A 15,161-nucleotide genomic window follows, 5' to 3' on the forward strand; every position below is an offset into this window, starting at 1 on the left:
CTAAGGATAACCTAAATGTAGAAAAACGTAAATGACCTACACTGAGATAAAACAGAGGGTGCGATTAACATTTTTTCCTCAGAACTTTAGCACTTTTTAGGCGTAAAAATATATCAACATTTTTTAATGTTAATTTTACACCTTATTAAGGGTAAAATTAATAAGAAAAAGTGTAACTTTAACCCCTTATACACCTAAATCGGGTAATATTTACACCGATTTCGGATCAATACTGCAGGGTAAAATTACCATTTCCGGAATGTTATTTTAACTTTTTCGGATTTCTCTCAGTGTCGAATTGAGAAAGAAAGTATTGAAGTGTGTTTAAACTATCTCTACTCCTAAGGGGCCTCAGTGGATCAGTACATAGTGACTGTGAGGTCTTGGATTCAAGCCTAGGCAGCTAGAGATTTATCAGCTGTCATTAGTCTCGATTTCGTCAAATTCATGAATGAAAAGTAAGTAATTGGTGCAAAAACGAGTTTTGACATGCAGAGTTCAGTGGAATGCAAATCCACTTCACTGCCCAGATGAAGATCCACAATCCGAGGTTGGTCTACCGTGATAGAAAGCGGTACTGTACGTACACTGAGAAAAAAGAGGGTGCGATTAACTTTTTTTCCTCGTAACTTTAACACTTTTTAGGTGTAAAAATATGTCAACATTTTTTAATGTTAATTTTACACCTTTTTAAGGGTAAAATTAACATGAAAAAGGGTTAATTTAACCCCTAATACACCTAAAAAGGGTAATATTTACACCGATTTCGGATCAATAATGCAGGGTAAAATTAACATTTCCGGAATATTATTTTAACTTTTTCGGATTTCTCTCATGTCAGTGTAATATATTAACCGTAATATATTAACAGGTTCACCGCCTTACGGGTTAAGATAGAACAAGAGAATAGGGAGTGCATAATGGGCCTATAATGTGTCCTGAGTGCAGCGGTTCCCAAAGGAAAACAGTCGACCCAGACAAATCCTAAATCTTAATCCCTGGTTCTTTTATCCGGAATATGATTAGATTATGGAAATGGAAGGAATATGATTAAAGGGATGTAATTTTAATGGATGATGAAAGCTATCTAAAAGCGGACTCTGAGTAACTCCTAGGTCAGAAGTCTTGCATTGGAACTAGCTGTATTGATGTTCCAGTTTAGTATGAGTTCGTTTTGACTAGGAAATTTTCGAAAAAGATTGAGATTTTTCGAGATATTAGAGATGTGACCACAAATCGCGGCATCCCGTCGTCACATCTTCAACAATAACAACAAATCTTGACTTCGCGTCGGTGAAAGCTTGGAGAAACGAATTTACCGTTCTTACGTTAACACAGTAGTAAGGTTACATCTTGGATCTATTTGGCTAGTATGGTTGATTCCGTATATAAACAGATAAACCCATCAAATTGTCCTGATCTTAAATCAATTCAAAAATTCTGGGTAATTGTTATAAAGGAACTTCTGGTAAGGAGCGGAGCAATCAACAATGGTCAATAAAAGTCTTCAAAGTGAAAGAAATATACTAATTCAGTATTAACTGCAATTGAGCAGAGTTTTATTTGTTCTCTCTAGTTTCATTTTAGGTTAGCATTATTAGAAGATATGGGGGAATTTGCTAGGGGTGTCCAGAATTACTTTTAGCCAAGCTTTACTCAAAAATTGCGTAACTGCTGAATTATTACTAGACAGTCCAAGTTCAATAAAACTTATAAAATTCACCCTGTCCTTCTAAACCCGTCTAAATTTATTAATCAACTTCAGAGCCTTTAAAAAAAATTATCTGCCTGGAATTGCTCCACCTTCCTCTATTTCCTCTGTCTCTATTTCCTTTTCTTTTTCTTTCCTTTTTTCTTAACTGATTGTAAAGGGGGCAACCCTATTTTCAGTTAATAATAAATATATATTATTTTTTTTTCCTCATTCATTAATAGGATTTCTAATACCCTGGTCTATATAATAAAATGCAGTAAATCTGACAGGGTAAAGGGAATTCGTACCCAGGACACTTGCATTCTAGACTTGCATTGTGTGCTTGAATGATAACTTTAACATGCCAAAAGCTTGTGTTCTAGTTCTATTTTGTACCAGTGCCAAAACTAGTGCTTTATTAGCTCTCGTGGCTTTTGCACAAATTACAAAACCGCTGTTTAAATATTCCATGAGTGATTCAATAAATTAACCCTTTGCATAGTTATAAATTTCATAAGTTAGGTCAGGAATTATTATGAGTGAGGAAAGCAAATACTGAAAGTTCGACAAAATTGAAAACGGTGATTTAAAAATATTCGACATAAAATCTTTATGGCTCCAGCACACTTTTTAGATCAGAACAATTTTATGAAATCAAAATTCACATCACAAAATTGAATTTGTTATGATGTTTAAAAGAAGAAGAGTACGAAAGAATTAGATAAGAGATTTACAAAGCGTGTGAGAAAGAAAGGGATTGAAAATCTTGACTTCATGAAATTAGGGCAGAATCACATTGACACTACAATGCTCACCGTATTTCGTTAATTTAAGCATTTCCATTGCAATTCTTATGCAAATTCTCGATTACCGTATTACCATATCTCATACTCGGTGGCAATAGGTGAAAATAATGTAAGAAAATTGAAGAACTAAAACGAAAATTCGATAAACGGTGAGCAAAAAAACTGTAAGAGATATTAATAGAACCGAATTTTCGTTTTATTTCTTCAATTTTCTTATATTATTTTCACCTATTGCCACCGAATATGAGATAAGGTAATACGGTAATGGAACATTTGCGTATGAATTGCAATGAAAATGCATAAATTAACGAAAAATGGTGAGCATTTTACTGCCAATGTGATTCTGCCCTTATTCTAATTTAAAAGCTGTACTGGAGTCATTGTAGTAGAATTTGAATGTTCGTCACGTAAATAACTTGATAATTATAAAGTTCTGCAGTGTTGTAGTATTTTTCAAGACCGTTAATTTTCTCCATCGATTAAAGCATTCTAATTATTAGACAATGAGTAATAATATTTTTATATTAATTTTTGAGTGCCCTATATCTCGGGGAAGGAAAGCCCAAAAATGCTGCTATATAGCCATTCCATAAATTGCAGAGATTAAAGAAATAAATATTTATTTCATTTAGAATGTGTACATAAAATACAATTATTTATATCACAATTTATTTATATTTATTTGTACCAACGATTGAATAAAAAAAATTCAAGTTAAATATTTCTGGGAATCAAGCCTGTATTTAAAACCGATCTATTTGCTTTAAATTTCAATCAATACAAAGTTGAATTTGTCAAATTTTTGTTGAAAAACTCTCCTCAGAGATTTCTAAGTAAAATAGTTCACATTTTTGGGAAACAAAATCAATAGTACATTAAAATCAATATTTTAATAGCTACATAGAGATCCGGTATAAACGTAAAAGAAGCTTTTGATGTTGCAAATCAGATTTGTCCGCATAGAATGTTGCGGAATATTTTACAATTCACAAAGGATTTAATATCCCCATTGTCCTTAAGAGCAATATCGGTATATACCGCAAACATAACACAAAATGATTACATTGTGATACAATGATAGTTAACACATTGAATATGTACTTTAGCACATCATAAATGAACGATTTTAAGCGATAACTATCATGAATGAGAATTTATTATGGGAAAATTCGTGTTAAAATTTGAAAACCATTAAATCATTTGGCAAAATTCTGCAAAATCCATGTGTTAATTCATTCATTTTGCAACTTCCATCTAAAACTAGGTTTATATGCCAACGGTAGGAAATTCTAAATTTATATACTAGAGACTTCATAAATGAATGATGTAGAAATTTACAGGACACATAGAACTCGTATTAGGAACAAAAATGCCAACTTTAAAATTGGTGGTTTCTTTTCAAAAGTCACATTAGATTGCATGATAAGTCACCATACAGGGCATACATGCATTAATGTTTCTTAATTGCATATAGTTTTTCCGTAATTCACAGCTCCCTCAAGCAGTGTCATTACACTAGCTATGGCACAATTTCTTTGTTTCCTTTGGAAATGCTTAATATTCCGGCAACAACATCTTTAAGAAAATTAGGGTAGCAAACACGCTTCTTTTATTTCTAACTTTCATTGTGCACTGTATTAGAATAGAACTTTTCTTGGAAATGTTTTTTAGTACAAATAAGTTTCTGAATCGACTGTTTATAATGTCTCCCTAGAGGAAGGGGGGCGGGGTAAAGTAAAGTATAAGGGGGATTTAAGATTTAACACCGCGATAAGACTTGACTCGATACTATAGGGGGTTTTGTCCACTGCAGAAATGGTCTACATTTTCTCAACAGAGTCCAAATTAAGAAATAAAAACTCATTTTTAAATAACATTATTCATGATTGGATATAGAGGATCTAAGCCTAATTTATAAAGAAAACCAATAAATATAAGTGGGGTTCATCGAAGACTGTAAATAGATATCTCTTATCGCTTTACTTCTGGACCGGTAGAAAAACTTTCGAACAATGAAAAGTAATATTTGGGAAAGAAAAATCAATTATAGGAGCTTCCGGGGTTATGCACACACAATTATACATATTGCCTTGCCTACCATTCGGAACCAATTCGTGAAATCATTTGTGAAATATGTCCTAATGTATACATTATTCTTTTTATTAATTTTTATTTTGAGTGTTTTTGAACAGACTTCTGTTTACTTGGTACATAAGCCCGAGGGTTGTCGTGTTTTAGTACAGAGAGAACACAATCAGAACGATTGAATCATCATGATCAGAACTTCATTCAAGTAGAGGCAGGAAAAATTGCTGTCTTTACCCAGGCTTGAACTGAGGGCCTTTCGCAACTGGTCCTGTTAATTAAGGTAAGATTTTTGAATATTCTAACAATTTATTAAGGATTTCAGAGCAAAAAGTACTAATGCATTTCTTTTGAAGAGCTGAGTACTGACGGTACTGACCTTTTGTTCTGCATAGAGTTGGTAAATTTCAAGAAATTTCATGAATTTCCGCCTAAAGTAGGTGGCGACTGCTGTGAAATTTCTGAAATTTTACCACCTCTAGTTCTGCAAATGTGCATAATCCTGGGACTCCCTTTTATACGTTACATTACCGACTAAAACCGATAGAGGTAGGTTGGAAATTTCCAGACCTTTCCATGAACTCCGATATTAAACAAATCGATTGAAAAATATACCCTTTAAAGTGGTCAAACTTTAATTTAAAAAAATCCGAAATTTCGAATTTAGCTAGAAGAAATCATTGGAGATATACTTTCGAAATACACCAAAAACATAGTTTCGAAGGATAAGGAAGGTGCTAGGAGAAAAAGAGCAGGAAAACGTTTGTAGCGTATGCTCTTTATGAGGGTCGCCGAAGTCCAGAAGTTTATATTTCTTACAGTATGACCTTTACCCCGGTAAGACAATTGAAAAAAAACGGATTATAAATTATTGCTTTTTCTTTGGGTTCGAGAAGTAAAAAGTATTTATACTTAAATGTTTTAAAGGTCATATATGCATATCTGTCCCATAGTTTAATTAATGTACAAAACTAAGTTTAGCTTTGATGTACAGCCTACATCTTAATGTAAAACATGATCTATGCGATATTTTCTTAAAAAATGTTGCATTTTTTTGCAAATGTTATTGTCTATATGTTATATTCAAGAAATTTCCATTTCATTGGTCGAAAAATTGAAAAAGATTCCCCAGTAAAGCTGTGTAAGCCATTGTGAGAAGGCTCGATCTCGGGACAGACCTAGGAGAAGGTGGCTGATTCGAATTTAGAATCTTGCTTTGGAGCGCCTTGGGATCAACCTTGAACATCTTCCTGAAATGGCGGAGGACTGACAACCGGGGGCTGCTAATTTGGATTTCATGGGCCCGCGACCCCAATAGGGATAAGCGGTTGAAAATGTTAATGATGATGATTGTGGTCGAAAGTTTGAAAATTTTATAAGTGTTTAAATATTTTCGCAAAACTGATTAAACAACTTAGAACACTTCAAAATTTTATTCTTTGCTTTGTCCTAGAGGTTAGTTTTCAAAATCAAGACGGCGGTGGACGCTTACAGTTTGTTTTTACCTCATTTTGTAAATTTGTCTCCCAAAGACTCTTAGGGCCTTGACAGACCTGAGGATTAGCCGAAAGACGGCTTAGCGTAATTATATTCGAAATAATGGTTAGACCTCATTTCCATCATTTTCCACTAAGTCGTCTCTCGGCTTAAGTCGTAAGTTTGTCTAGGGTATTAGTCTCAAGAGTGATATTTTTTTTTAAATCTGAGATAATAAAATCGTTTATTCTATCGGCTGGTATCAAGCAGAAAGAAAATGAAAAAATACAACTTATATCACATAAATAAATTATTTTTAACGATTTGAAACCGATGAGGTCAGGTTGAAAATTTCAAGATCTTTTTAATAAATCCATTCTTGACCTTGAATCTTCAAAAAATTAGCCCCTAGAATGGTTTAACCCTTTAAGGATGAGTTAGATACCGATGTCCAAAAGGGAAAATAATTTTTGAAGACAAAATAACTTTATATAATCGCAAAAAATGTTAAAACAAAAATTTCTAGATTATTCTCAAAATATTTAAAATCGAATTTCTTGTAATCGTATCATCAGAGCTTCAGCCTACCAATATTCCCATTAAATATTGTCATTACTCTACACCATGAACCTATACAGCCCCATTTTGTACTCATAAATTGTACAGGGGCATGAATTTACAACTAAATAAAAAAAAATTTGTTATTGGGACACTGGTGTCGCACTCATCCTTAAAGAATTTACTTTAATCTTGAAAAATTGGACGTAGGTATTCTAGGTGTTTATCGATAAGATGTCCACCAGAAGTGCCTTAAAAATGTATGCAAAACTAAGAAAATTCGATAGTGTCATTTTGCAAATAAATTAAGCGTACATTATTCTGAAGTAGAAGAAAGGAATTGACTAAAAATGAGAAGTGCCTAGGTAGGGGGCAAGTTAACAATTTATATTTAAATTTACATTAATTTAAGCCAATTTAAGAATTATATTGCAGCTAAACAAATTCGGCAAATTTTTTTCGTGAATTTAAAGATATACAACTCAATTCCCATCATTAATTTATTTAACTCAACATTTTATTTTAAAGTTAAGTAATCGTAACTACCCCATAATTCTTTAATATTATATTATACTCAAGAAGAGTACCTGGGACTAGAAAACGATATTTTTAACAATTTGGCAATATTTCATTAGAAAACTGATTGAAAAATGTTCAAATAGCGTTATCTTAAAAAAGAAACACAAAACTTCAGTATCCCAAAATTTTGCCAAAAAAATATTTCTTGAGAATAATAAAATGAAAAAAAATCTGTATTTTCTAGAAATTGATGAACTGCTCTTTCTTCGAGTTTGAGCAATAAAAAGTGAAAAAATGTAAATTGAATTCGTAGGAAAATCACTCATAAACCGGTTGAAGTTGCATTAACAATTTTAATATTTCATCTGGTTTTCTAACATGTTTTTCAATAAAACGTGAGCATTTTCGGATTCAGTTTTATTTCTTTCGTTATGAGAAAATTTAACAATGACGAGCTGAATATTATCATCTAGTTGAATTTCTACTGCACATTGCATAGAATATATTTAAAATATAATTTGAATGTGACAAAAATAAAAAAAAATCATTGTGAGTTTGGGATAATTTTAGGATTAACCAAAGTGAAATTTCTGCAATCACTACAATTTCTGTATAAGACGATTATCCTCAGAGATTAGCGCTTTAATAGGAATTATTGGGCTATTATGTGGATTTACACCACACATGTGTAATTTAGTACATTATACTTCCTTCCCAACATAATCTTCTTCTAAATACAAATGAAGCTATAAATTTGATATGATCAACGGTATGGATAGGCAAGCATTGACTATTAATCCCAAAATATTTTTATAACGAGCTGCAGCCCCCCAAAAAAAAACTTTACAAATTTAATACACAAACCTGGCCATCGTTATCCTTGTCTGCTTTGGAACGCAGTCCCTCCCAGATTTTCATCATTGATTCATGAGTTTCCTTGTTTTTTGCCGAACCTGATGGCCATCCTCTCAGTGTGCAAATTTTCTTGAAAATTAATAAAATTATTATATAGTGGTAAATTTTATTGACAATCCTATAAATTTGTATTTCTTACATCGATGGCCTGTTCGAAGTCCTTGACGTCAATTTCTCCACTTTGGTTAACGTCTATTTAATGGTTAAAAAATAATCTTACTCTTTTGAATAGGTTTATGAAGTTTTGAGAAACTTACCAAAGAATACATTGAACACGTATAAAAGCTTCTTTTTCCGAAAATCAGAAATAGACATTATCTGAAAAATAGCAAGAAAAAAATTATAAAATTATGATGAAATATTTGATTAAAAATAATGCTATTAAATTATTATTGTTATAAATTAAAGAGAGAGCAATAAATATACATAATTCTTCTTTTTTATGTTTAATTGAAAATATACTTAATATTTTATTTTCCGAATTTTGTTCAATAATTACGAAGTAATATACTTAAACAATCAAAAAATAAAGAAATAACAGACTGTTTCAAGATAAGAAGTGAAAAATGAATGAGGTTTCATAAAGTAAAGTAACTTTTAAATTTAATTTTAATAAAAAAAAAACAAATTCATTCGCTGAAAAATCATTAGTTTTTCGAAATGTCTCAAAATGAGTAAATTTAGCCAAAGTCTGGCAGTATCACTACTAAGAGTGCTTAAAAGTGTGTAGATTACATATTTACGTTATTTATTTATTTATCTTTATTTAAGTAATGATGAGTTATAGCTTCTACACACTAAAGAAATTTATATCCATATTGAAGAAAATTCCCTACACTTGTACAGGAAAAACTCTAAAATATGGACATATTTTTCTGTAGTGTGTAGAGGCCATCAGCGACAGTTGTTTCACTATGTAGGTTTTCGGTCATGATAGGCCTAGGGCCTGAGACCTGGGTATAGAGGGGGATGGGTAGATGAATAGGCGAATATTGATGATAGAAGATGAATAGCGAAATAGAAAAATGTGCCAAAGTTCAGCCACTTTGAGTGTAATTTCGTCCACGTAATTAAATAGTTTAAAACTATAGTAACCTTAGAATATTCAACGATTTTCTTTTCTTTTAAATTAATTCTTTTAAAATGCATTAACGATATTAACAGAAAAATCATAAAAAATTTGGGTGCAATTTGAATTAAAGTTTTCTTACAGAAACTTTGCTGTAGAAAGTCTTACTGTGTTATCACACTTGCACATTAAAATTTTAATATGATTCACATTAATTGTCGCTGGTGCGAAAGTCCAAATGTGTAATTTGTGTGTTTGAATCATTTTATATTCAAAATTTGATCTATTTGTTGATAAAAAGGTAGACTTGGCCCACAAAATTTAATATAAATTGATTTATAGCATTAGTACGAAAAACTAATGCGATTTTCTCATTAACTTTTTAATGTGAAAAATATTTGTGCTTTAGGTAAATTTAAACTTATTTTTGCAGGCCAAGTCCACTTCTTTATCAATAAATAGAAAAACCCCAAATATTAAGGGACTCTAAGACACAAATAACATATTTGGACGCTCACAAGCAACAATTAATGTGAATCACATTAAAATTTTAATGTGCAAGTGTGATAACGCCGTTACAAAAAAATATGACAAATCGCTTGTGGATTGTGGTGAAATACGAAAGATTTTTATTCGAGCTTTTTCATTAAAATTGCTTAGTGTTCAGGAAAGATTGTTTTAGTTCATGTTAATAGTAAATAGCTCTTTAAGGTCCTTGACATACTTAGGACTTAAGCCGAGAGACTGCTTAGTGGAAAATTATAGAAATGTGGTTTAACCATTATTTCGAATATAATTACGCTAAGCCGTCTCTCGGCTAATCCTCGAAGTCTGTCAAGGCTCTAAGATTCCGAGTGTAATTTCCCAGCTAGATCACGTATTTCATTTAAAAGAAAGTATTTTATGAGCATCTCTGCAGTGAGGTAAAATTTACTATTTCGGCCATTTCGGCCAAATCTTTTCCTTCCCCAAAATTCCATTTTATTTTATTTTGTTTATCTTTTTTAAATTTTTGGGTTGTAAAATTGAAGAAAAAGTATCACATCTATGAAAAGATGATGTAGAAAAGGCCTCTGATGAGTTTAGGAAAGGCGTGAGCAAGTCGCTACGGTAATCTGCCTGTAAATTTGTGATGCTAAGGTCAGTCTAGTATCTGTTATCGTTTAAGCACCAGGAATGTGACAAGTTGAAAAAAGCGTATTATACTTTGAGTTCGAGCAGTAAAATGAGTTCAATGAGTTGTTTCAAGCTTAAGTCGTCCGAAGATAGCGCACTTTCCACAAGTCAAGAGCGGTTTATTTTTTTTTTAATGTATTTATTTTATTTTTTTTTTTTTAGATTTTTGAGACACGAATCTCGTGAAGCCATAGTGTAGTAACGTAGGAATGTGAAGAAAAACTACAAGCGTCCATCGCCGTCTTAGCGTTGGTGACCAACCTCCAGACAAACTCTTAATTTTCTTTTTGCTAGGGGGGAGTGGGGCACCTTTGAAAGTGGGGCACCTTTGAAATTGGGATTTTTCACCAATGTTTAAGTGGAACTAAGCCATATTATAATGTAATTTAGATTCTCAACGTGTTTGTGTAGCTAAATTATATCACGAAAAGGCTCAATTTTGTTTAAAAATATGTTAAAAAAATCTCAATTTCAAAGGTGCCCCACTTCCGCCTATTCACTATTTTTGAGCATTAAAAATTTACGTTTTCCGTATATGTTTACAAGATTTTACTTTTGCTGTCCATTTTTGACAAAGTGCTATTCAATTTGCGTTGTTCTTTAACAAAGTTTGACAATCTAAAAAAAAATTCAGCAAAGTCCTGGCTCCTGGCCAGCTCTGAAATTTACCACTAACTGTCTAAAATATCAAAGTCATGGACAGTTTTGACTAAAATATAGAAAACTTAAAAAAATTAAACATTATGGCTTTCTTAAACCCTAGTTTCTGCAAATAAATTAACTTAGTATATGCCTTTAATTCTAAGTAAAGTAGTTAAGAAAAAGAAATCTAACAAGGGTTAAAATTACAAAATTTTAATATGCAAAGTTACACGATTAAATGTTATGGGCGTTTTTATATGCTGACCAAGCACGTAAATATCAGTTTATCTTGCATTTTAAAAATGTGTGACACTTTTTTGTAAGTTATTAAAGCACAAGATTTTTTGTCGAGAGGTGCAAGCTAAATAATCATTTGAATGTTTATTATTCAAGTAAAGCTTTATGACCAATTTTTTTTGTGGTTAGCAAAACAACGCTTAGAGTATTTTTATTTTCCTCGTTTTTGACAATTTTTGCACTGTGGTTCAGATTTTTCTCTTTGAAGAATTCTGCATATTCATTTACCCTGTCTGGAACTTTTATGCAGAATTATGGGTCAAATTAGATTTGTGGTCTTTCCTACAATCTAACAAAAGCGCTCAAAGAACCTCTTTTCGCTTTGTATTTAATGGATACAATTTTCTTTGTCACCTCTATACAATTGTATTATACCTTGTTTAAATATCGTCCTCATGTGATAGTAAAAAAAAGCTCTTGAAAATCTCTGGCTATATCTCAATTTAGTCTCACAAAGACTGACTGCAACTGAATTTGGATCGAAAAGCTTACCGAGAGTGGCCTAATAAAGATGCAAACTAAGTTACCTATCCGTACCTTGAAGGATCATTTTTGAACTATAGCACTTTATATGAATTATCTTATATTTTATAAATCCTTCTCATTTGTTTGATTTAAAACAATTATTACTAAGAGTTGTTTTGTTATCTATTAATTGATTTTTGATTTTTAATATGAATTTTATATTTTTGTACAAATTTTAGTAATATTTAAAAATTACTCAATTTACCTCTTTGACAAAATTCAAAATCACAATGAAATGCATAGAGTAAAATTTAAAATATAAGTTTAATAACATACTACATAAAAATAAATTTACTGTACTCCGCATACAAGCAACGTATTAATAATAATAACTATGAAATATTTGAATGAGTTTTTTAATCGCTTTGACCTGAGCAAAAACATCATGTTCCCGCATTAAAACATTATATAAACTACTTACTTACACTTATCGGTCCAAAATCGATTAAAACCAATACATAAATAACAGCTAAACCAAACCGAAATACGGAGGGTGGGGCAGTTTCACACGCGCATTATTTTCGAAAATACACATTTTTGGGATAATAAATGATTATATAGAAATTGTGCTATATATTTTTGAATAGTCAATACCCAAGAGCAACAAATGAGGTTTAATTATTTGGATATGGGTCATATTTGTTTAGCAAATGAGCTTTGAACAGCTTAAATGCGTGAAAGTGCCCCAACCTCCTCAGCTAATGATTTAGAATAAAAATTAATTAAAACTTGTTTCAGATTAAAAGGCTTTCAAAATGAACCTAAAACGATCTCAATTGACTATAGAAACTATTGATAAGTCTATATCAACTTATTGTAGAGTATTTCAGAACTGAATTTGAGGAACATAATGCCGCAACTTTGAGTCACTTTTATGAAATTTAAACCAAAATATAACTGGACCTTAAAGAGACTTAGAGAAGCATGAATATATGAGAGCAAAGCTGACCAGAAAAAACACTACAATTTCACCAAAGAGCAGGAAATTATCGGTAGCTCAGGAGCTGAGATAATTGAAGTTAATTGTTTTGGAATTACCAGAGTACACGGTAAAGGTATTACTCTTATTATCTTATTTTAATTTTCACTTTTTTCTTTTGTCCTCCACGACTGTCGCCGATTTCACAACCGATTTCATTGGGTAAGGGGTAGGAAATCCCTGATCATTCGTTGTTCATGATTTATTGCGTTTTGATAGTCGGTGCTAAATTAAATGAACGTATAGACAGAAAAAATATTTTAGAAAATTGTTCGTAAATGTTTGTGAACTATCACTAGGAAATGCTAGTAAATCGTATTAACCCACAAAAAGATCGTAAAAGTTTGTAGTTTGTACCTTTTCCTCAGACATTCTGCGTAACTTTGAGCACTTGACTAGCATTTTTATTCCTTTATAAAATTTATCCGTATATTTTTATTTGTCTGGCAAAACTTTACCAACGAATGGCAAAACTTTACGAAAACTATCTACGAACATTTACGGACAAATATTTGTAAAAGAAAAACGAAAAATGCACATCAACTGCAAACATTTACGATTTTTTTGTGGGTTATACAATTTACGAGCATTTTGTAAGTTCCCAATAGAAATTCACAAACATTTACAAACAATTTTACAAAATATTTTTTTTATATGTAGGGGAATGTTGGCATGGTTCGCACAGAGTGAACCTTCAAACAACGCAAACATTCTCTTTGTTTACAAAGAACTATTTCGTCATTTCTTAGCCATAAGATAGATTATTATTAAGCTCATAAAACGAGATGAGAAATGGTAGGTTAGCTCTTTGCAAACAAAAAGAAAATTCGCATCGTTTGAAGGCTCACTCTGTGCGAACCATGCCTACATTCCCCTAGTGAACTGGTTTGCAGATGGTAAAAAGGTAGGACGCATGAAGGACTCCTAAAAGGAGTACGTATTAGGTGTTGGAAAATGTCTAAATCAAAATCGTCTAACATAAATAATTAAAAAATGAATGAGTTTATTATGTGGGGATTGATGAATAAGATGTTTAAAATAATAATGTGAATTGGGAATTAAATAGTACTCTGCGCAAGAACATACTCGTTCTTGGGAACAGGGATCCCAGTATTGAGCCATTAATTAACACCCAGCTTAAGGCACTATTTTCACTATTTTTCAGGCTTAAGGCCTGAATAAATTTCAGCAACTTTGAACTCACATATTAATCGGTGCTATTGTAACCTTAAGGAACCCATGATTCTGGTTAAAGAGATCAAAAGACTTAAGCAAACCCCTGCCAATTAGCCTGCGGATTTCAAGCCACCTTCTCAAAATTTCACTTAAATTCGTATGGTATTTTTGAGAAGTTTTCTCGTATTATGAGATTAGGTACTGTGTGGAGAGATAAATATACTAGATTTCTGTTTAAATACATTTTCCCTCAGAGCACTGTGAGCTGTATCTAAGATCAACTTATGAGTTGATTTCAAATATAAGAAAGTCAACTTGGCAAGAGATTGGACTTATACGGGCTTAAGATCTTAGGCTTAGCCATATGGCTTAAATCTTCTAATTCCTTATCAGGCAAGATTTTTGAGGAAATTGGTGCTTCGGATTGGACATTAAAGGGTTACATGGGTCTCTCAGGTAAAAAAAAAAACATTTTTTTTTATTTTACAGTATAACATTTGAAAAATATTTTCTGAAAATTTCAAGTCAATCGGAGTAAAACTCTCGGAGCTAGAGTAGTTTTAGTTATGCATTCCGCTCGCGCGAGCATATTGTTGTAAAACTTTATACACGTTTTTCTTAAACACCGTTTTACAATGCGGTAGTCAAGATTATTTAGAGTCTACTGAACCGATCTTTTTAAAAATTTTGCATACTTGTTTTGAGAGGTATTATCTAGTGTTTAAACGAAGGATTTGCACTTCCTTTAAACAGAACCATTTTTACAATACTAAATGTGTTGAAAAATAGGGTAAAATTGATACTTTTTTACAAAAACTTCTGCCAAAAATCCATTTTTTTTCAAAATTTTTCAATTTTTTTTATTTTGTTCTAAAGTTACTCATTTATGTCCAAAAAGTTGGGATTTCTAACATATTTTCTACACAATAAATTATTATCAGAAAAATGGCCTATTTTTTGACCTGAGAGACCCATGTAACCCCTTAAGGGCAAATTATACATTAGATTTTGAAAAATCGACAAAATTGTTTGTTATTTAGATTTTTTAAGCTTTTATGAGGCTAAAGCTCCAGTCTGAAGCCGGCATTAGGTTTTCTTGTTTGATAGATACAAAGTGCTGTTATAATATGCTGAAATTTCAGCAATATTCGTGTCATAGAAATTGATCTATATAACTTAAAATGAACTTTCGATGTTAGAAGGACAACTGGAATCACTCGAGACCTTTCTAAATTGCTTCAAAGT

General features: G+C 31.7%; 2 protein-coding genes across 2 annotated transcripts in view; one reads left to right on the forward strand and one right to left on the reverse strand.

The window, feature by feature from the left end:
- LOC129810024 (GTP-binding protein Di-Ras2) overlaps nucleotides 1-15,161 on the forward strand; it is a 216,397-nt gene that overhangs the window by 37,711 nt on the left and 163,525 nt on the right. The window lies entirely within an intron of this gene.
- The window catches only part of LOC129810026 (calexcitin-1), a 69,505-nt gene that overhangs the window by 11,394 nt on the left and 42,950 nt on the right, over nucleotides 1-15,161 (reverse strand). The window contains exons 2-4 of the mRNA XM_055860255.1: nucleotides 8,310-8,370; nucleotides 8,192-8,244; nucleotides 8,002-8,121 (exon numbers count right to left, since the gene is read on the reverse strand). Of these exons, the coding sequence (XP_055716230.1) occupies nucleotides 8,002-8,121; nucleotides 8,192-8,244; nucleotides 8,310-8,367 (231 nt within the window). The 5' untranslated portion in view covers nucleotides 8,368-8,370. The remainder of the gene's footprint in view (nucleotides 1-8,001; nucleotides 8,122-8,191; nucleotides 8,245-8,309; nucleotides 8,371-15,161) is intronic.

This window comes from Phlebotomus papatasi, chromosome 1, assembly GCF_024763615.1.
Source record: "Phlebotomus papatasi isolate M1 chromosome 1, Ppap_2.1, whole genome shotgun sequence".
In the NCBI taxonomy this organism is placed as follows: Eukaryota; Metazoa; Arthropoda; class Insecta; order Diptera; family Psychodidae; genus Phlebotomus; species Phlebotomus papatasi.